Source organism: Equus quagga, chromosome 1 (assembly GCF_021613505.1).
Source record: "Equus quagga isolate Etosha38 chromosome 1, UCLA_HA_Equagga_1.0, whole genome shotgun sequence".
Classification (NCBI taxonomy): Eukaryota; Metazoa; Chordata; class Mammalia; order Perissodactyla; family Equidae; genus Equus; species Equus quagga.
The window spans coordinates 15,017,519-15,039,637 of NC_060267.1; the positions used below are offsets into that span (position 1 = coordinate 15,017,519).

The 22,119-nt window shown below is 50.3% G+C and overlaps 1 protein-coding gene across 1 annotated transcript; it reads right to left on the reverse strand.

Moving 5' to 3' along the window:
- Window positions 1–6: 6 nt before the first annotated feature.
- HOXC13 (homeobox C13) lies at window positions 7–7,628 on the reverse strand. Its single transcript, XM_046638322.1, has 2 exons — window positions 6,771–7,628; window positions 7–1,026 (listed from the first exon to the last, which is right to left on the reverse strand). Exons 1-2 carry the CDS (start codon window positions 7,516–7,518, stop codon window positions 770–772), a joined length of 1,005 nt encoding a protein of 334 aa, XP_046494278.1. The 5' UTR covers window positions 7,519–7,628; the 3' UTR covers window positions 7–769.
- Window positions 7,629–22,119: the final 14,491 nt, after the last annotated feature.

Consider the following 22,119-nt stretch of genomic DNA (forward strand, 5'->3'; position numbering starts at 1 on the left):
GTTGACTTAGAGAGCAGGACAGAGGAGGGAGTGGGGGCAAAGACGGCTCCCAAGAAATTTAGTTTCTTCGTTAAGTGGTGGGGGGTAGATGGCTTCTGGGCCAATTCCAGCTTTTGTTGAAACAGATAGGAAACAAAGAAGACCTTTGCGCTGTCTGTACTCCAGTCACGATGCCAGATCCCTAATAATTATCATTAATATTAATGCGACTTTTAAAATATGCACAGAAAATCTTAACTGGGAAATTTTGCCTAACAAAGGAGTGCGGGAGGGAAAGGGAACAGGAGGAGGAACTGGAAGGAAAGTCTGAGCTCGCCAGGTCCTGCGCTGAGGCCGCACCCTCAGGAGGGTCGTCAACCTGCCTGGGCAAAGGAAGAGGCAAGTATGGGGTCATCTGGGGTTCCCCAACCCTGCTTCGGTCGGAATGACTGGGCTCTTCGTTGCCACTCGGCTTCCTGGCAAGGTGAGGGGTGACGGCGAGGGGGAGTGGAGGCCGGCAGCCTTCCTCGCGCGCAGCCCACCAGGACCCATTTCCAAAGTCCTTGAGGCCGGGTAGGTCCCATCTGCATGGGAGCCGGAGTGAAGATGCGGTGGGGAGTAGGGGAGGCAGAGCGCGCTCTCGGATCCTCTCTGCCTCCCGGCGGCTGCGCGGTTCCTTTCTCTTGTTAACATTAAATATTCGTCTGCACCGGCGAAGCGTCCTTCAGTGGGTTCGGTTATGGTACAAAGCGGCAACATAAATAGACGGGGCGGGTGGCCGGGTAAGCGGTCAGGTGGAGTGGAGATGGGGAGCTTTCGATTTGCTGACCACCTTCTTCTCTTTGACCCGCCGGTTCTGGAACCAGATGGTGACCTGGCGCTCCGAGAGGTTCGTGGTGGCCGAGATGCGCCGGCGCTTCTCTTTGGTGATGAACTTGCTGGCCGCGTACTCCTTCTCTAGCTCCTTCAGCTGCACCTTGGTGTAGGGCACGCGTTTTTTGCGCCCGCGCCGGTAGCTGCTCACCTCGGGCTGGAGGGGAACCACGTCTAGGGGAAGAGAAAAGGCAAGACGGGAGCAAGTGAGTCGAGTGGCTGGACCCTGGACTGGGCTGGCGGGCCCGAGGCTACGCGGCTGCTGCGGAGGCGCCAGGTTCCGGCAGAGTCTCAAAGGCGGCGGGCCGGATAGGCCCCAAGTCTCTTGCACCTCTGTTATTAACGAGGCCACGGCTAAGGCGAGGCCATGGTGTATTGCCTCTGGCGCAGACTTTGAAGGAGGGGGGCGCCAAAACTCAGGAATTAAGATAAATAATATTTTAATGCAACTTAAAAAAAATCAAAATGAGTGCAAAAAAGCCGCGATGAACAAAATATCAAAAACTTAAATAAAGATGAACGATGGGACCAGTATTACTGATTTTTCCTTTTGCGCAGGCTCCCATACGGCTCTGCCCAGCACTCGTTATTAGAATTCTTGTACCCTTAGAAGGGTCCCTCCAAATTTCACTCTGGTCTGTGGGCCTGCAGGATTGCAGGCATTCGGGGAAAATCCCTCCTTCCTGCCGCTGGATCATTTGGGCAACCATCAGCTTTACTTTGTCCCCATTATCAGAGGAAGCTGTTCTGTTGTATGTTTGAGGGAGGGGATGGCAGGCAGGGAGACAGCTTTGGTGGGTGCAGACCACCAAGTGGGGCTTCATGCCTTTGGTGACCCGCTCTGCACTAGGAATCTGAGGCATGCACCAACAGAAAGAAGAAAAGGGTCCAGGTGAAGCCAGCCTGCTTGGGAGCCAATCACTCTAGGAGTCCGATGTTGTGAGCCGCTTAACTACATCCAAGATGGGAGGTCCTGGCCCTGAGATACAGACAATTGGTCTCTGGAAGTAGAGGGTCCGTGCCCCAGGGTCTGCCGAGAGAAGTCACCAGAAGAGCCCTTCCTGGGTTAAAACCAGCTGTACACATAAGTCTTCTATAAAAAGAACTCGATACCCACCCCTGGCTCCCACAAATGTTCACTCACCAAAACAGAGCAAATTCTGCTCCAGGATCCTCTCCTCTCCATTCCTCCAAGGCTGAAGGAAACTGTCCCCATTCCATGCAGGAACCCTAATCCTAAACCCTTAAAATACCTTGTCATCCCCACCACCACTAGTTCCATTTCTTTACACTCTGAGAATGTCACAGGAACTAAAAACAATATATTTCACTTATGTCCCCCTTTCTACTCCATCCTCACCTCTGTCAATAAAAAGCTCATTGCAACGCTTTCAAGTGGGAGTGGGGGACAGGGAAGATCATCTGAATAATGATTCACCTCTCAATTTTTTAAATGTAACTGCTCGACTTTTTCAGGCAGAAGCCAATGAGGAGGACTGAATATTTGGGGTTTCCTGTTCGTGCTTACTGTCCTTTGGAAGTGTAGACACAGTGAGGAATGAAGACACAAAGCTTGTCCTGAAATGCTTGTTCTCATGCCACCATCATAAAACCTTCCATACACCCATCCCCATGAGTCTGCTCTCTCCCAGGGTCCCTTGCCCACACAGGGTGGGGAGACATGGGCACAACCAAGTGCGGAGGGAAATAATGTGTTCGGGAGCAACATGGGAGAGACAGGATTCCAAAAGCTTGGTTTGGCTGTCTTCATGAGGACAATTTCTCGGCAAAATTGTTGCATTTGTCACTTTTCTCTGCCTATGTAGGAGTAGGCCAAGGTTTTTAAAAATCTGAAAAACAAAACAACTTCACTTTACATAGCAGATCCTTTAGGTTAAAAAGGATTTGTTTGTACAAGATAATTTTTTTTTAATCTTTCAGTTCTCGAATTTGTTTTATTCTTAAAGATGTAACTAGGGGGGCCGGCCCCATGGCTGAATGGTTAAGTTCGCGTGCTCCGCTTCGGTGGCCCAGGGTTTCACCAGTTCGAATCCTGGACGCGGACATGACACCGCTCATCAGGCCACGCTGGGGCGGCATCCCACATGCCACAGCTGGAGGGACTCACAACTAAAAATACACAGCTATGTGGGGGGGGGGGGGCCTTGGGAGAAAAAGGAAAAATAAAATCTTGTTAAAAAAAAAGATTTAACTAGGATTTGGGAAATTGATGATTCTGGCACAAGAGTGAAACAGAGAGGGGGTTTTTTGGATACTGTGAGACTTTTTTTTTTTTTAATGCTCAGAACATTTTTTCAGGCTTATTTTAGTAAACTGACTTCACAAGACGAGGAATCGGAGGATCAGAATGGGTAAAATAACCTAAGCAACACAGCCACATTTTAAACCTAGATTTTCTGACTCAACATAAAGACACAGTAAGTTCTAAAATGGAAACAGGCCGCCTGGTACAATCCAGCTTTAGAATCTCTCCTGTCTCCTGCAGAGTAGGATGCGATAAAATTAGGTTTTGGTTCCTGAATCAACCAGACAGTTGTCCCTGATTTTTTACCTCACTTTCTGGAAATGCTCACAATCCTCTACCCAAGTTTGTGTCCCCTAGACCCCAAGTCTAAATTTCCAATGAGGTTTAATCAACACAACCCTAAAAAATCGGTTAAAAAAAAAGATAACTGGTCTAAACTGGTAATTTTTCTCTATAGGATGCCACGGATTGATTTGGCCAAGTTTTTCATGGATCAGACCAAACTGTTGGTTGCTTCAGCCTCCTGAGGAAATGCCTTTAGTCTCGCCTTTTTAAAGAAGATCCCTTTCATTGTCTGCTGTCTCCGTCTGGAAAGGAAGTGGGATCTACTGATGTGGAAACATCTGGAAGCATAGACCATGAGTTGTGTCTATACCCCTTAAAATAAGTAAGGGACTTGGCTATTAATTTTACAGTCAGCCCTTCCCTAATTTCCCTCCCACACACGCACACACACACCGGCGTGCACACACACACAAACCACTTCATACCTGGGAACCTAGTAGACACCTTTGAGGAGCGGATACACGTCAGGTGAATGCTCCACCATAGCTTTCTCCTGGGGTTCTGTGTACAGGTTCCTACGACCCACTTGCTCTTGACCACCTACTGCCACAACAAGGCGCTGGGCCCTGAAGAGGACCTCAGCCAGCTAGAAATTCTAGTTGCTCTTCTCGAAAACAATCCAAAGGCTTGTTACTAGGGACTTCCAGTTTGGCCCAAAGAATCTACTATTTCTTTCTCTCTATTGCTCTTTCCTCCAATCCTATCTGTCTCTGTCTGTCTATCTCTGTTTCTCTCTGTCTCTCCCTGTCTCTACACCCCTCTACGGTCTCTCTGATTCTCTCTTGGAATTTCTGCCTCTCTCTGTCAAAAAAAAATGTGTCTACATTCACCATAGGAAGAAAAAAAAACAAAACAGAGCAACAAACCAAGGGTCTGTATAATTAGGGGAAGGAAGAAGCCACAACACACCTTGGTCCTAATTATCTGGATCTTTCTGAACAATTGCCTCCATCTCTCACACCAGCCCAGACTACCACAGATGAGGTTTCTCAGAGCCAGAGGCACTGAAGAGAGACAGTGGTGTTTATGCCTAGATGCTGCTGAACAAACCACAATTGCATAGACAGAGTTATCTGGAAATCTCACTGCTTCTAAAAGATCTCAGTGTGGGTAGAAAGATGAAGGCTGTCTGAAGATAATTTCTTTTTCTTCTGCCTTTTGCCTGGACCTCTGCACTCACTGAGATAGAGCAGCCCGATTCTATTTCCATGCCAGGAGTGTGTGAGCACATAGCTGCTGAGACACACTGGATTTATATCCATTTCCATGCTGTAATTTGCAAATGTATTAAATCTCTGTTGGACTGTACTTTTTTTTATTTCAAAGGTATTTTTCTCTAGGAGGCTATGATCAAAAAGTGTTTATTTTTAGCTAGTTTTTTTCTGGAAATCTTTAAGATGTTTATTTTGCTCAAAGATCTTGCTGAGCTTCTCGCCAGCCAATCTCTCCCCCCCACCTACTCCACATGCATACACACCGATGCCAGAGTAGCTCCCTGTCTTCCTTTTTTCACACTAAACCCGTTGCCCATTGCTCTAGACCTGTGCCCTTGCCCACAGTGGGCCTGGTGAGCATCTGCCCCCCTGCTCTTCGGCCCCTTGGCATGGCCTATCAGGCTCCCTCTGCTCCCGGAATTCCTGCTGGTCCCACATCTCCTAAGGAGCTTTCCATTTGGCTGAGATCGAGAATCAAAGGGCCATCTCTCTACAGTACATTATTGTATACCTACATGTGAATTGCCTGTCTTCTAGAAATGTAGTATTATATGTTTCATATTAGTTAGTTAATAAGAGAAATAATATTATATAAAAATATGAAAGCCAGCAGAATAGGTAATGCATGATGCCAAGCACTAAAATTCTATCATCCTTAAGTCTTCCGTCAGTCAGAAATGGGGTGCCTAGTGTGGATCCCACCCTGGTATTCAGTTGTGTTATAGGAAGTAATCTCAGAATAATCACAAGAATGGTATTTGCTACACCTTCTAACATCATTCAGTGATTTTTCTCCATCCTCCCTTGTCCCAATCCCGGATGCAGAGGAATTTCAGGCCCATCCTTAGGAGGTCTTCAGGCCTGTACTTCCCAATGAACACGTCCTTGGGCCCTCATGTAGAGCTCGGGGACCCTCTGGGCAGTATAGGGAGACATCTATGGCTGCTCTGGGCCCCCCAGGATCCCTGTAGGCAACAGAAGGGAGCCAGTCAGCCCTCTCCCACTGAGCTGTGCTTTCAGTCAGAGCAGACTCAAGCTCCACATTCGCTAGACCCAGAATCCTGATTTCTCAGCACAGTGATGAATCCAAAGCTTCTGGTGGGGTTTTGAGAAACCAGGGGCTGGTCTTCCCCCACCCTGGAGAGTGGCAGGTTGCAGGGTCCCCTCCTGTTCAAAGATAGCCTCAACTGGAGAGGGAGCAGGAATCAGTGAATTCCGCCCCCATACACAGCCGGATCACACCAAGGGGTCCCCAGCCTGGGCCTGGACCCCAGATCCCTCCAGAACAGGTCTTCCTCCCCTTGCCTCTCACCCTCACTCCCCTTTTTCTGTGTCAGGCACAGATAATTGCCCCCCCCCCCCCCCCACACACACACATTTGGGGAATTTGGCAGTGGAAACATCCTTAGTCTTTGAGCTCAGTATACCAGAGGCAAAGACAATTTTATATCCCAGGAGAGGGGTGCAAACTCCCTTCCTTCCACACCCTCTGGAGAGACTTTAGTTCTAATAATCAGGAAATTTGTCGCCGAATTTTTAAAATAAACCAAGGAAAGAAACATCCTACATTTCTGTAGACGCCGCCAAATTCGATCTCTATTTTTTTAAAAAAACTGTTTAGTGACTCAACTTTGGAAATCCAGGCAAAGAAAATGTTTAGGGGTTCTTATTTTTCCCTCTAGTTATTCTGTGGGTTGAGGGTTTCGTCCTGGTGGTTGTGGATTCCAAGGCACCCGAGGCCCACCCCACCCCCACTCCTGGCCGGAAGCGGGCTTCGGGGGGCCAAGCGCCGCGCGGGACATTGGAGCCGCTGGAGGAGGAGGAGGCGAGCTCCAAGCCGGCGGCCCCCGGCGTTCGGGCGCCTGTGATTGCTTCATTTTCGGCCGGCAGCTCCGGGGAACGTGTCGGAGCAGATTTCTTCCCCGGCGCATTCCTCAGCGCAGCTTGCCCGGCCGGCTCCATCGGCAGCCCAGCAGAGCCGGCGCGCCGGGGCCAGACGGCGGGGGTGGCTGGGGCGCGGAGCCCCGGGGCAGGCAGGGCGGGGAGGGGTCCCCGGCGGCGGCGGCGGCGGCGGCGCTCGGTCTCTTCCTTACCTGGAAAGGGAGACTTCCAGAGGTGGGCGGACTGCGACTGCTCCTTGGAGCAGTACACCTGACTGTCCCAGCCGTTGGAGAGAGCCCAGTGCTGGTAGCCTTCGACGGGGATGAGCGCGTCGTGACGCGGCTCTGGGTGCCCGCTGATCCCAGGCACCACCGACACGTCCAGGTAGCCGGGCATCGCCTGGTAGGAGCTGGCGAAGCTGGGATAGAAGGCGAACTCCTTGGCCCTGGAAGACAGGTCGTCACCCGGCAGGGCGCCAGACGGCTCCGGGTACTTATCGCCGGGGTGGTAGGCGCAAGGCTTTTGCTGCAGGTTCACGTTGTGCGACAGGCGGCAGCCGTAATAGCTGCCACCGAACGGATAGCCATAGCCCAGGGTGGCGCTGGACGAGGTGGGGGGAGCCGGCGCCGGGGCGCACTGGCGTGCTGCCTCCGGGGTTGGGATGTCCGTGTAGACGGAGCCTTGAGGGGCGCCCAGGGGAGCCGGCGGGCGGCCCAGCACGGGGTGCGGAAGCAGGTCGCGGCAGTGGCTGGCCGGGCAGCTGCTGCCCAGCCCGTCCATGCTCTGGGCTTTGCCGGGACTCGCTCCGCTGCAGCCGCCCCCAGCTGCGCCCGCGCCGCCGCCTCCCCCGCCGCCGCCGCCGCCGCCGCCGCCGCCGCTGCCGCTCTCAGCCGCGCTGTCCTCATAGACGTACATAAGGCTCTCCGGCCAGCGCGGATGCAGGAGCAGCGAAGTCGTCATGACATGATCTGCTGGAGCTTTTTGAAAACTCCACTTGCCACAGGCAGCGAGCTAGGGAGACACCTCGATCCCTTCTCCCCTCCCCATCCCTCCTCCCTCTCCATCCCTCCTCCCTCCCCTCCTCACTCCTCCCCTCCTCACTCCTCCCCTCCTCATCGCTCCCCTCCCCTTCTCCTCCTGATGCTTCCACCTCCCTCCCCATCTCCCCTCTACGCATGCGGGACACTTCATTAAGAAATCCGCCAGCTCCCGCCCTCCTCCCCACGGCACCCCTCTGGCGCCCACGTGACACCGCCCGCCCGCACGTGATGCCCAGGCCAGGTCTCGGGTGTTCCCACCCCTCAAGGTGGGGCGGGGCGAAAGGGAAGAGGTCTCTGCTGATTGGCTCTCAGGAGGGGCATTGAGGAGGGAGCTGGGAGATTTAAAGGGACAGGGCAACGCCCCCTGGCGGGCCCGGGGAGGGGCAGGGGGAGACTGGGGAGGGGGTGGCTGAATTTCGCCGACGCAAAGGGGTCTGGAGAGACCAAGACAGTTCCTGGGCGCCTACCCCTAGGCTTAGGATGTGTATGGGGGAGACAGATCAGTACCCCAAAACAATCGCTGTGACTGGATTGGGGCTTGCAGCAAAGGGTGGGGGAGAAAACGTTTTCGTCTTGATAAATAAAGAAACTGGATAGCAAGCGGAAGCGCGCGGCAGAGCGTGGGGAGCGTGGCTCTGGCCCTGGCAGACTCTCCTGGAGCTCACCGCTGAAAACCCGACGCCCCGCAGCGAGAGAGACTTTGATGCCTGAGATTGTGTTTCCATTTCAGACTTTTCACTCTCCCCAAAGCCCCAGTTGTCTAAGAGGGACCCTCTGGGCTCCTCGCCCCCGCAGGTCTTCCTCCAGCGAAACAGAGAGAGCTGGGAGGAAGTGATAGCCCCAACAAACACACCATCACACAGAAGGGGATGTGCTCAGTGAAAAATGGAAAAGAATACAAGCAGGGAGATACGGGCAATAGAGTAGGCTGGTACTTCAATATACAATAGAAATAAGCCTTGCAGCGAGATTTTTCAAAGAAAAGGGGGAGAGGATTCGGTCCAGGAAAGATAAAAAGCCCTAGACGCGAACAAGAGTACGCGGTCTCAGATCCGTGTACAAAAGGGAACGTGGAAAGAGGGAGAGTCGGTGGCGCTGCCCCTTTGGAGAGCTCTGTCCCAGGCACGGCTCTAGGAGATCCCAGCAGGCGCGACCTCACCCCGCCGGCGAGGCCCGCCTCCGCCCTTGGCTGCCTGGGCTGAGCCTGATGAGGTCCGAGGGGCCGGCAGAGCCGGGGCAGGATCTAGCAGTATCTATCAGGACAACCCCAGTTTTCGTTCGCGCGGCTTTCTTGGAGTCAGTCCCTTTTAGTGTGGAGTATTTTCATGCTTCAAAATTGCCCCATATTTCCAAGAAAAAATTAACATCAACTTTTTCAAAAAGGCCCCCTCTTCCTCCCTCCCAATCTCCCTACTTGTGGGGCTTCCTATGTCGGATTTGGCACCTCAGTAGAGTCATCCCTTTCCAGGGCGCATCTCCGCGGAATTGAGCCAAGTTCCCTTTCAGCACAGGGCCTCCCTGAGGAGAAGAGGTAATAAAGAGAGAGAAAGAAGAGGGGCGAGGGGCTGCAGCGTGTCCCTCTTCCCTGCCTCTGTCACAGATTTTAAATGCTGGGTGCTTCTGTCCAGGCAGCGCACAGGCCATGGCCACGCAGTAGCCTCGGGCTAAGCCGGACCCACTGGACCCCTCGAACACGAGAGCAAACGGCCAGGTCTGTACTGGGCTCTGGTCCACCAGCCGGTACTTTTTCCCTGTAGTGGGGAGGTGGCGTTTGACGATGGAGAGCGCCCTGGCGTCGGTAAATTAGGATAAGAAACATACTCTTTATCCGTGTGGTCTGCATCCGGAAGAGTCACCTCAGAGTTGGGGTAAAGCAAACTTCAGGCTGGCCTGGCAGTAGGACGCAAAATACAACAGAAATGTTTGAAACGTAAGCAGGCTAGCTGGAGTGTGTGTTGAGGGGAACGGTGGAGGGTGGACAGATGAGCGGAGGGGAAGGTGGGGTCTTGCTGGCAGCCAGCTCTTGGCTGGGAAACTGGCTTCCCTGCTTCCGGAGTCCAAGGTCAAGGTAAAAAGAGGAGAGTAAACACGGCCTGGCCAGTCTAGACTGGGGTCGTGTGACCTTGGCCCCCACGTCTGCCTGTAGCCTGGCTGGTGAGGGAAGGTGGGTGGAGAGGCCTGCCGTTTTCCAGCCACAGGTGTAGACACGGCGCGAAGGCCCCGGCTTGCCCTCCTGTGACGTGGGGTCCGCGTGGCTAACCCCGGGCGGAGTGCATCCGGCTCCGTGGGGCCGGCAGGAAAAGCAAAGGACCTGAAACGCCCACGCCGTTCCTGGGGCTCCTTTCCGGGTCCAGGAACACTCTAGCCCCACGCCGGACGCGTTTTCCGCGGGCCAGAACCCAAAGACACGTCCTCCAGCTTTTGGGAGGAGGGGGCGGAACGTCGGGAAGGATCTGGGTGCAAGGCAGCCCAGCAATAAATAAAATTAATAGTATGTTCTTTTCCAGGTTCATATAAGGACAATAACTTTTCCTATTGCAATGAGATATAGATTTAATTAACCAGGCAATTTTACAATTCTGTTTACTGGGGGCATTCTGCGGCCAAAATTTAGCGACGAGAGGAAACCAAAGTCCCCTTCGTCAAGACCAGCCGAAGAAGATGTAGGCCCCCCCAAGAGACTCCAGAAGTGAGAAGGCTGGAGGGGGAAGTTCAGGGCTAAGGGCGTTAAAAGCGGCTGGACATCCTCTGACGATTCCCCACTCTTTCGCTGGCTTCCCCAAGACCTGCCTCGCCTGAAACTGCTGGCTTTCCGACTGGGGCGCGCCCGGAGCAGGGAGGGAGGCGGCCAAGCAAGAGCCTGCGGGCAGGAGGCGGAAAGTAAAGCCTTGTCGGTTAATTAACTTTAAGCCTGGGGTCGCTTCTCCCTCCTCCCCCGAAAAAAATGTGGTTCTCACTGAGACAAATAAAACCAAATTAAACACTCCAGGAGAATACGCGCCACTGGAAAAGTGGTAATTACATCTCCGAGGTGATGCCGCCCCAGAAAACCAGGCGCTGAAACCCTCGGCTTCGCGCTCCCTCCCCGCCACACGGCCACACCTCGCCCCACCGGGCTTCGCTGATGGGGCGATGGGGCTTGACTACGGATGAAGTTTAGAGAAAATCAAGAGAAATGAAAAAGGACTATGGCTCCTCGGTCTCTAGCTGTGCCGCTGATGTGGGGAAAAAGACGGAGCACTTCATTATACCAAAGGAAAATGGAAAATGGCCCCTCAGCCCGGTCGGAAGCCAGGGCTCAGCTTGGGACTCTGTTTTCAAAGGGACGGTTGTAATGGCGAGACTCCCAGAGCCACTCTGCCTTCAGCTTCCTCTACGTACTGAGTTCCAGGCTAAGTTCAACTGCGAAATGCTGCTTTTCAAAGGCTCCAACATATAAAGGAGATTTTCAGTGTGCCTTCTCACTGAAAGTGTGAGTGTATGTGTGTGTGTGTGTGGTGTACGTATGCATGCCTAACCTGTGGATTTGGGACTGTGTGCAGGTTCCATGCACTGTTCCAGCAGATGCCCTGGTGGACTCAACACGAACGTGTTCATGAAGATACCCAGCCCTCTGCGTAAATCCTCTATATGCAAATAAAGATGTCTACTGGCCTATTTCTCTCCATGTGTATACATTTACTTTACATGCTCATTCTGCTCTCTCCTTAGACATCCCCCAGGAAAACGAAGAGGCAGATGTCTGTGTCCATCTGAAGCTGAGGGATGGAATTCCCGGCCCACTGTGTTAAAGACCGAGTCAGAGGTGTAAGGTAGCACCTTTGGCAGCAGGAGGGTGAGAGCCTGATGCACACACTTGAGGGCTGGGGGTAGCTTCAATGCCAGACTAGGGACAAGGATGACAGAAATGTGATTGCCCTTATTTGATGCCCAGATTGCCTTTTCTGGAAATTAAGCATTCATGGATCCCCACCCCCCCTTTACCCCTTGTTGTCCAGAAAAAAAAGAGCTTGAAGCTCTGAAGCTCCAGCCTCCTTTTTTTATGGGAGAAATTCCAGTTTAAAAAAGGGAGGGGGTGTGTTGAGGCTGCAGGAGAACAAAGAGCCTCACCACCATGGGGGCTGGATTCTGGCCCTGACTTGGGGCCTTGGTGGGCAGGCATAAAGTTTGGGGGGCCGTCTCCTGTCCCGGATCTGGGATACAGGGTGGAAGAGGAGATTTGTGGGGGCCAGAGGACATAGGACTTGAGCTACCCAGGAAAGAAAGGGATGTTTGAGATGGAGACGCCACTTACAGGAAGGGGTTGGGGTTCAGGGAGAGCCTATGGGAGGGCTCCCCTGAGAGTGTGCCTGCATGGGGAGAGCCTCCCACACTCTCCGAAGAAATTCCTGGTGGGTTGCAAAGGGTGATATAGTGGGGAGGGAAAGAACAGTGGCTGATCCTGGGGTTCCCTGGCCCTGCTCAGTCCCCTCCTCTTTCCCTCTTCCTCTCTGGGCTCTGGAAGCTCAGGGGGGCAGCCCAAGGAGCATGCAGATTCAAGTACCACCTCCCAGGCTCCTGGATCCGTCTGGAACCTGCTCTACCTTAATCTCTCCACCCCCACAGCCTGACCTCAGAGGAGAGCCTCTCCTCTCAGCCTGAGAACTCACCTCCTGGACAGCAGCTGCCAACCTGGCATCTTCAACCTTTATTGTTCTCCTTCCCTGGGCCCCCAACTTGAGGAAAGATGGGACCAAGATGGCTGAGGCATCACTTTGCTCCTAGTTTCAGAGTTTTCCACTCTCAAACCGAAACTTGCCATCGGCCAGGCCCAATTCACTTCCCCCTTTTAGACATCAGAGATATCCACTCCCTTCTGCTGCCAATTTGCAGTGCTGGCTGAGGGTTTGGGGAGCCGCCCCAGGCTTTCCTCTCTGGTTCTGAAGGGCTCCACGCATGGGGCTCTGGGTTTAGGGTGTTATCACCGGTCTTTTCCTGGATCCTCCTCCAGCCTGCCCCCAATTGCAGACCCTGCCTGGTGGTGCCCTTGGTTTAGGCAGGGAGACTAGGTGGCCTCTTCTGTGGGGAACTCTCAGGAAGCCTCCTCCAGCGGCCTCCAGGGTCCCTACTCCAGGCCTCTTTCTTCCAAGGCTTCCCACTCTGCCCTCCCAGCCCCACCAAGCTCAACACAAAGCCCCGTCCCAACCCTCCTCATCCTCTCCTCCCACAGCCCCATACCTTTCCTAATCCTCATCTCTTACACTCCCTTTTCTTTTGGAGGAGCATCTCAGCCTGTCACTTGCCTTCCTCTCACTCCCATTGACAAAAGAAGTTCAGGGAATAAACACAGAGTTAAGAAATTAGCAAAGTATCTCCTCCCCCTTCTTGCCTCTCAGAGCCCCTAGCCCCACCCCATCCTCTGCTATGGGAGAGGGTCCTCTGGCCCCCTCCTCTCCTCCCAAAATACCTCCCCCTTTTAGGAAGCCCTTCAGAAACAGACAAATAAAATCTCTCCTGGTTTTAGGGCCTGTCTGAGAGGGAAGTCCAAGTTCATTTTCAAGTTAGACAAGGGAGCTGATTGGGGTTGGGGAAGAGGTGGAGGAGGGTTCGCTGGGGGCTGGATTTGGCTTCCTCGCAGAGATCTAACAAAGGCCCCTTTTGGTCAGAAAGCCAGCAAACTGAATGCTTGGAAAAGGTATTTATCGCTTTTGATCATTTCCTCCATCTTTTAAAGTTTAGATCTAAGCTTTTCCTAGAAAGGAGGGAGACCAGCCCCCCCCCCCCTTTAAGATTTGCAGTTGCTTTTCAAAAAGATGTAGAAAATAACATTTTCCTCAGGGCAAGGCGGGGTGTGGACTCTAACATTGCATTTTTCTGGGTCAAAGTGGACTGTTCATAGCTGAAGGGTTGGACGTTTCATCTCTAACTAGGTGAAAGACCCCTTAATGCCACCATGATGCTGGGAACTGGAGTTTGGTGGGGTCCTAAGAGGCTGATGGTGGAGGAAGTATGCATATTTCATCATGGGGAAGAGGGAAACTTACACTCTAAATGGATCACAGCCTAGTTCTCCCCATCAGCAGACACTCTCAGAAGTCACAGCAGAAAATATACTCTAATCATTCTAATTTGAAAATCATTGAGCAGAACACAAGAAATTAAAGGGCCTTCAGAAGATGCCTTATCAAAAGAAAGAAAATTTAATTTCTTCATCTCCAAAAAGAGGGAAATGAAAACGGAAGACCCAAATAAAGAAGGAAAAAGAAATCTCTCTTTGCTTAAATGGCCAACCTTGCTTGAGATCTAAGGAGCAAAAAGGCAGGAGGGAGCTTGTGTGTCTGGGGACTTGGGACAGGATTCCAGCTGGTGGTGATTAATTCAATATCTCTTAAAAGGTTTAATTTGGTGCAGTTGTAGTGACTGGAAGGAAACTATTCCTACGATATTCTTGGGAAGGGACTGTTAGACTTTCCTTTCTTCACTGCCTCCTCCCTCTCACCAAATTTCACCTTCTCTCGGGAGTATTTAGACATACTTTTTTCTCTTAGCTGTGACATTGCTTTGTGTATGCAGCAAAGTTGATGAAATCTAAAGTACTAGAAAGTCATTTTCTCTCTCCCCAAAGATTACCGCACTCACTTGCATAGTCACAGAAAATTTAACTGAGATAGCTTTCAAGGCATAGATATCACCCCAGGATCCTCACTCTCCATGGCCTTCAGCATTTCTGGGTGGCATGATTGTTGTGTCTTGGTTTTTGGACACAACTGGATAGTGCATATGCTGGAGAACGTGTGTTGTGATGGGTGTGCATTGTGCTTGTATAGCATGGAGATATTTTCAAGTCGGTTGTGACAGCAGTGCTGATTGGGGCAGGCTGATGGGGTAGGGGTGAAAGGAAACATTGTTGAAATGTAAGCTTGAAGAAGACCTGGTGAATCCACCAACTCCAGCTCTCTCTAGAGGCAGCCTTCTCTCCTTTGGCAAGTGGATGGGAGAAAAGACCATCCTCAAGTACTACAGAGATGTTATTCTTAAGGCATTGTTGGGGGGGCACTTTGTGCAATTCCTCTTTTCCTCTGAGGCCTTAGGAAAATCCTTTTCTGCTAGAATCTGCATTTGTGATTTAAAGCGCTTATAATTCTCTTTCCAGTGCTTGGCTTATTAGTGAACTTCCTTCCAAAGAAGTAATACAGATTTATTTCTCTCTCATCTATTATAGACCTATCATCTTTAGACAAATAAGTATATAATATATGTTTTTTTAGGTGTTAAGGGAACTTTAGATAAATTTTAACATAAGATATGTGCCCTCAGATACCCATATCCATATAATTAGGTAATCTTTGTAAAAATTAAAAAAAAATATTTCCCTTGAATATGACAACACAGTCATGTTTAATTTAAAATTTTAAAGCCTTTAATCGTCTTTCTGCTCATGCTGAGATGTGGGTGTGTATGGGGGGAGGGTTAGCGGACTTACAGTTTCATGGGTAAAGATACATGTTTATGTATATGTTTGTACAGATATGTTTATTAATTATGCTTGTTAATCCACCTCCACTACTGTTTTCTCTGATGCAGTTAGATTTTAAGTGGAAATGGCATTCAGGCATATTGAAGGCAGAAATGCTTTTTATAGTTTTATTTTTAAGAGAGAACAAAGACACTAGGTCTTCGGACATCCCAGAGCAACACTGCAGAATGTAATTCTCAGATCCATTTGGCCCCTGCCATCACTTAGCGGAATTATGCGCCTCCCGGAAACCAAGTTAGCCTCTCACCAAACTTGGCAGAATCCTGGCTTTGGCACTGCTTTTCAGCACAGTTTTTTTTCTCTGCACGGATTTTAGGAGATTCGGGTCACTTCTGGAGCCTGGATGGCGAGTCCCCTCAGCCAGGGCAGTCACCGCCACCTGGCTCCGCTAGGAACGGGGCGACAGCATCTAATTCCTTTCTCTTTTCTCTTTGGGTTTCTCCCAAGACTTTGAGAATTCGTTTATTTTAATAGGCTATTTTTGTTTGTTTGTTTTTTACGTGTACTAATTACTTAGTGTTTGATTTCACTAGCTCCGATCAAGCTTAAGCTGGACGAAAGCCGCTTCCACCCAGGACAGTAAACGACCGACAGGGGAGAACCGGACCGCGGGATGAACGCCCGTATTGGGAAGCGCCCGCTCCACTCCCCGCGGCGCCAGAGCTGATCGAGGGAGCCAGGCAGCCAGGCACAGTCACACCCGTGGTCCTGACTGACGCACTTGCATGCATTCTATGGCCACCTATAGCTGAACACACTGGTGGACACATTTATTTGTGGGGTCGAGCAGACTCTAACGAGATTCCTGAGAGCTCTGGGTGTGCGGGCGAGGCGCCGGCTTACTCAAGTGCCTGCGCATTCCTGGCACCGTGTGTGAACCGCAGTGGGGTTTGGAGAGTTAGGTCCCTGTGCTTATCTACAGGGACACACCCTGACTGCAGATTCTGCTGGCAACCACCGAATCAGCCTGCTTCCCCTTCCTTTTCTCTGTCTGTCTGCCTGTTCCTGTGGAAAGGGCATCTCCCAAATGGGGAAAGAAAAAAAAATCCCTATTTTCTATTCCTTATGCCCAGTCTTGGGAAAGAAAATCATACACCTACAAAGATTTCTCAAAAAAGGCTGAGAGAATCCCTGGCTAAAAAAAAGAAAAAAGAAAAAAGAAAAGAAAAGAGAAGTGGGGGGGTGGGTGGGCAGGAAGGGCTGGAGGCCAGATGCGGAGAAGCCTTGAGAACAGACTTCTGCAAAACCCGGTAAATTTTAGCGGGCATCAGGGTAAGGGAGGAAGGCAAATTATTCAGATGTTAGGACTCTCAGTATTAATTTCTGTGCGTCTGTATATTTGCTGTCATTTGCTGCATATAATACATATGAAGCAGCTGCATCATGTTTTGTGTAGAAATCCGTGATGACAGGATTCCTCATACACTTGAACACATTTCCAATGTACTTCTGAACCTGGTGCACTGTGGGTCTACAAACTTCCTATACTACATCTTTTCTTTAGAATACTTCATACTTTAAATAGTAGGGACAGGATCAAAAACGGTGGTGAATTTCTCTTTCCAAACATTGCCAGTAAGAACAGGGGGCTGGCTGCCTTTCACAGCTTAGCCCCAACCCTGAAAAAAAGTTTCCCAAGTGTAATTTATCCCAGAAAGAAACAAGCCCATTCCCAACACTTCTCCCCCCAGGATGACTGCTCACTTGGCCTTGGGGTTCTGGCCCTCTGGGTGCAGCCCTTAGAGAAGTGCTCCTTGCTAGGTCCAGAGATACCCCTTGGTGTCCAGGCTGGTCTCTTGGCTCACCCTTTAGGTTCTCAACTGGCAGGGATTTCTGGGATGCTCTATCCAGCTTGGAATATACATCTGAATCTGCTGGTTCAAGTCGAGTGGGGTGACACCTCAAATTCACTCTGCAAGTGCATACTCAGCCTGAGGATTATGTGGAGGAGACTGGTTCCATCCGGCTTCAATCACCTGGAGCAAAATTGTATCCCAGGTATTATGCCCACCAGAAAATATGTTTTCCATGGACTTAAGTAGAAAATCCATGTTTCCCTCTCTCTCTATCTCTGTCTTTCTCTCTCTCTCTCTCTCTACATGCATTTTGATAACTTTATCCAGCTCTATGCCTTTTATCACAGCAGAAGCAGTATCCTTCCATGACTAATGCCACAGAAAGGCAGAATCTGTCCTTTTACTCCAGGAAAAACGCTCAGAGGACCCGTACCACCACCGCAGATCACACTGCACGCGTCTCTATTAGAGTTTCTTTTTCTTTTTTTTCTTTTTTTTCCTCCGGTGACGATGAGTCTCCACAAGCAATCAGAATTCTCCTTTTCCTGAATTACTCAAATAATCAAAACGTGAGTGAGAGGAAGAGTCCGAATTTTCCGACGATTTCGCTGTGATGTTTGTTAGAACGTTGGAATATTGCGCCCCGACTCCCGTGGAGAACCTCGCGCTGTGACCCGCCCCACATAGCGGACCTGGAGAATGAAGTCCCCGCTATTCGAGCAGGGAGCATACCTGTAATAACTTCAAAATCTGCCTTGGTTACAAACCCCCGGGACAGTGAAGAAACTCCCCGGGCACTGCCGTTTCGTCCACCTTTATTTGGCAGCTTCAGTTGTAAGTATGTAAAGCTGGGGGGTCGGGGTGGGGGAAGTCTCCCTTCTTAGGGTCCAAAAGGCGCCTTTTAGCGCGCTCCGGGACGGAGCCAGCTCGGACGGACGGTGCATGCTCATCGCGGAGGAGCCTCAGCGGAAAAGCCAGTGGGGCCATAATCTCGCCCCAGATCTTTATTTTAGAGATCTGTCCACTATTCACTTTTCTTCTCTCCCAAGGGCCGTCCAGAGAGCTCGGGAGTATTGCCTTCCTATCTTATTACGCAGCAGCTTTGGATTCTGCCCTCGAAAACTGATGACCTCCTCCGGCCGAAATCAGGTGGAGGGAATGGAGCAGCTGAGCGGCAGCTCCTTGTCGCCCGGCGGCCGCGTGCTTTCGATCCGCGCTTTCGGGCGGCTGGGCCGCGACTTCGAGGGGCGCGGACTGCGGCCTCAGTGCTTTTTTTCTGTCCCGCCCCACTGTGATCTGGGATACAGCGGGCCAGACACGGCCTCCACGGAACCTTCTGAGGCTTCGGGCAGCTGGGAGAGCGCGCCCATCCCCGAGGCAACCAGACGGTGTGCACGGTTTGGGGACAGAGGGTCCCAGCTCCCAGCCGGGGACCCGGCGACTCTTATTTTCTCTACCTGAACCGAACGAAATTGCACCAGTCAGAACCTCAGTTCCCTGACGGGGTGGCGCTTGCTCGTCCACGTCTTTGTTTTCTTGAAGGGAATAGATTTTTTTTTCTTTTAAAGCCGATTAAGGAGAAACTTGCATTTTCAAACATTCCTAGCGGAACTTGTGTGGTTGGCGCCGCATTAGGGCCGGGCGTTCTCCCAGCGCCTCCCCGCCTTTCCCAGGAGCTGAGGCCCGCTGCAAAGTCTCTGCTTTAGGGGACTCACTCATTTTCCCGCATTTGCCCTCCCGGGACCAATCGCTCCCCAAAGCCGCTTTCCCAGAGGGGCGGCTCCCTCTCCAGGCAGCGCGGGAGATGCGGCCGCCGCGGCCGCCGCGGGTGGCAGGAGGGGATGCGGCCCCGCAGCCGAGCCCGCTCATTTCCCGCCGCCCGCCGCCGGGGCGCCGCACGGGTCCCCCAGATCTTCGAAGCTTTCGGACCCAGCTGTCGCGTGGATGGGCGAGGAGCGGCGGGAGTGAATGGAGGGATTGCTCAATCCAGAAGCCTCCAAAAGCCGCACTATACAGCTTTGTAACCCTCAGAGCTGCTCAAGCCAAAAGGCGCCTGCTGGTCCTTCTTGATTATGGCATTGGAGGGAGAGGGAGTAATTTCAACCTCTGTCTACACTAATTTCTTCCACTTTCTTTCTGGGATTATTTCTTCCCAGAGTCCTCTTCATTTGCTTAGGAAGACTTGGCTGCTCTCTGCTTTGGGATTTGACAGACCTTCCCCCTTCCCGTTTCATTTCTGTAGCGTTTGTTCCAGCTCTCGTCAAGAAATCAGCAGGGGAGGGAGCTTAATGCAAAAGTCGAGTGAAACTAGGAGAACAAGAAAATGCCCACTTCACAAGTAAATGAATAAGATCGCGAGTGTCGCTGCAGAACCGCACATTTGGGGCGGAATGGAGACATTCTTATTTTTAATATCGAGCCAGAGACCCCGAATGTAGCTAACAGTGGGGACTGAGTTACCGGACACTTGGCCTTTGGTCACTGGTCCTTAAAAGCTGTTTGTTACCACCAGGAGTGAAACTCCAAGAGAGACGGGTGTTTTTAATTGTAAATATTCAAACTCTTCTTGTGATAACCTCATCCCTGCCAGATGAGTCTTCTGATCCTAGAAGAACGAGGCACTTAAAAAAAATTAAATCCAGTTTTGGAGCTGATCTAATGTAAAATACGATTTGTTGAGGGTTGAAAGGCCAGGCAATTCTCCTCCTTGACTGGATTTTACTGGCTTCTGTGTCCAATGGCAAATTTTGCTAGATTCTTTTCAGTAGTGAAAAGGTTTTTTAGGATCATGTCCATTTCTGGGCTCCCCAAGACCTAGGGGTTTCAGGTATATCTTCATTACACAAGTGGCTAGGAGTTCCGTGGGGGAAGGAACCAATCTCTTGCAGGTGGAAGATCTCAGTACTCAAGCCACAGGAGCCTTGTCCATCTTCATGGCCACTTGATTGTGGTCACCTCTGTTCTTTTACAAGAATCCTCTCTTTTCTCCCCCATTCGATATTTAGTGTCCCCATTCTTTAACACACACATTCTGGAGAAGTCTCTTTGGAGAGTGATGATCTTCCTTTTGAAGAAAGAAGTACTCTCACAAGTATGCTGTCTATAGTGGTTGAACCATCGGTTCTGGGTGAGGATCTTCCATGTTGGTCTCCATAGCAAATGCTCCTCAAATCTGCTTGCTCTTCTCCTGGGCCCAAAGCCGGACTACCTTCCCCAGCTTCCTCTGCAGTATGATGCAGCCAGTGAATGTGTTTTGGTGGATGGAATGTATATGCCATTTCCTGGCCAAAGCTTTTAACAAGTAGCTAAGTCCCCATTCCCCTTTCCCATGCTTTCTGTTCCCTTCCTGTTTGGATGCTGACCTTGAGGCCTTATGGAATAGTGGAGAATCAAATGGAAGAGCCTGGATCCCTAAATCACGCATAGAGGAGAGCTACTCACTGATAAGAATCCTTTGCCTAGGACCTTATCTGAGGGAGAAATAACCTTCTATTGTGTTTGGGCCACTCTATCGTTTGGATTTTATTATTGCTGTCCAGTCCATTCTTAACACATTCTTTAACAGACAAAATGCAACTTGATTTTTGTCTTCCATCGCCCCTTATAAATGTCAATAGATGTCAGGTAATCCTTCTTGGGCTTGGATTAAAACTCTAGGAGGCCCCAAGACTCTTCTGCCTGCTCTTAGATAACAGTCCCGTAACAACTTCAAGTCATATACACAAATTCCGATCTGTAGTTACAGTGTCCAGTCCAACATATCTTCAAGATTCTGAGTTTGATTTAATGTGAAATCTTCTCCCCTCCCCAGCTCAGGATTGCTTCAGCTAGATGCCTGTAGAGGGAAAGAGGGTGTGCTTTTGGCTTCTTTATTTCTTACCCTGGTGTTGCTCTTCCTCTCTCTCCTCAGCTACAGTTTCAGTCCCACTAGTGGCTCAAGAGATGTAGAGAGTGGAGGATTAGGTCAAACAACGTTTTAGTAATTTTGAGTTGTGAAGATAAGCCAAATAGATCAGAGCTACTGTAGCGGAAAATACATATCACCAAGTGAAGCAGAACTTTGGTGATTGGTTACTTAATTTGACAGACAAGAGAGTGTAAATCCAGACAATTTTTAATTTTAAGTAGATTTTCCAAATTATATATTTTCAGATATAAGAATCACCATTCATTTCACTCAAGTGTGTATGAACAGCTCCAATTGGTCCCTTGCAAAGGTGGCTGGTATGAAAGCATTTTCCCCAAAGATAATGAGGATACATTGCTTTGAATTGGGTTCACCCAAATTTTCCCCATTGTCTTCCCTGGATATATAAACTAGACTCTCTCTCAGGAAAGAAGTTCCTATTTTTTGGCCCCTTCCAACACTGGGAACTGAGCAGTCTCCTTCCTGGAGTTCTGTTTTGCATTCTGCTTCTTCTTACGGAAATCAAAGCAGCTGTCTGATAGTCAGGATGCCTACCAGACTCTTTGGCACTTTTGAGACACTGGCATCTCTCTTTATAACCAGTGTCAAGCCACTCATGCCGGACTTGTGGTTACCAGGTGGGGAGAAAGCATGGCCAGACACAGCAAGCAAAGTGGAGAAAAGAAGAGTGAATGATGCTGTTAAATTTGTCCATGGCCACTGCTTGACCACAAGATTTTTAGGGCTGTCTATGTGCTGACAAAGAAAACTTTAATCTTTCATTGGGTTATTTCCAATTTCCTGCTATATCTAGAAATATACTAGTGAGTGGATGGATTAATTGGGTGACATTATCCTCCTGCTTACAACCAGTTGCTTGGCTTTGCATAGATCCTTATTAAGTGTGCATGCTATTGAGTGGTACCAGCATTCTCTGAGCCTGAGCTGGGAGATGAGCTGTAGAGTGGGAGTGTGGATAGACAAAAAGAATTGAAATCTGTAGGTGAGACCAATCTAAACTTGCAAACCTGCTTACCATTGTGAGCCAGGAGGGATTTTCATTGTCCACAGTTAACAGCTAATAAATTTGGAAATTACTCTAGTCTTTGGAAAGAATGTAGATTGGGTCAAAGATTGAATTATCCATCACAGATGACCACTTAGCCCACTTTCTCTGGGTTATGTCCAATCTTACAATTCACTTTTTCAAGAGTATAATAGGTTATATTCACCATCATCCACTTTCTGAGAACCATAAAAGTAGAAAGGGCCTGAGATTGAAAAGAAAAGGTTGTGGGTCCA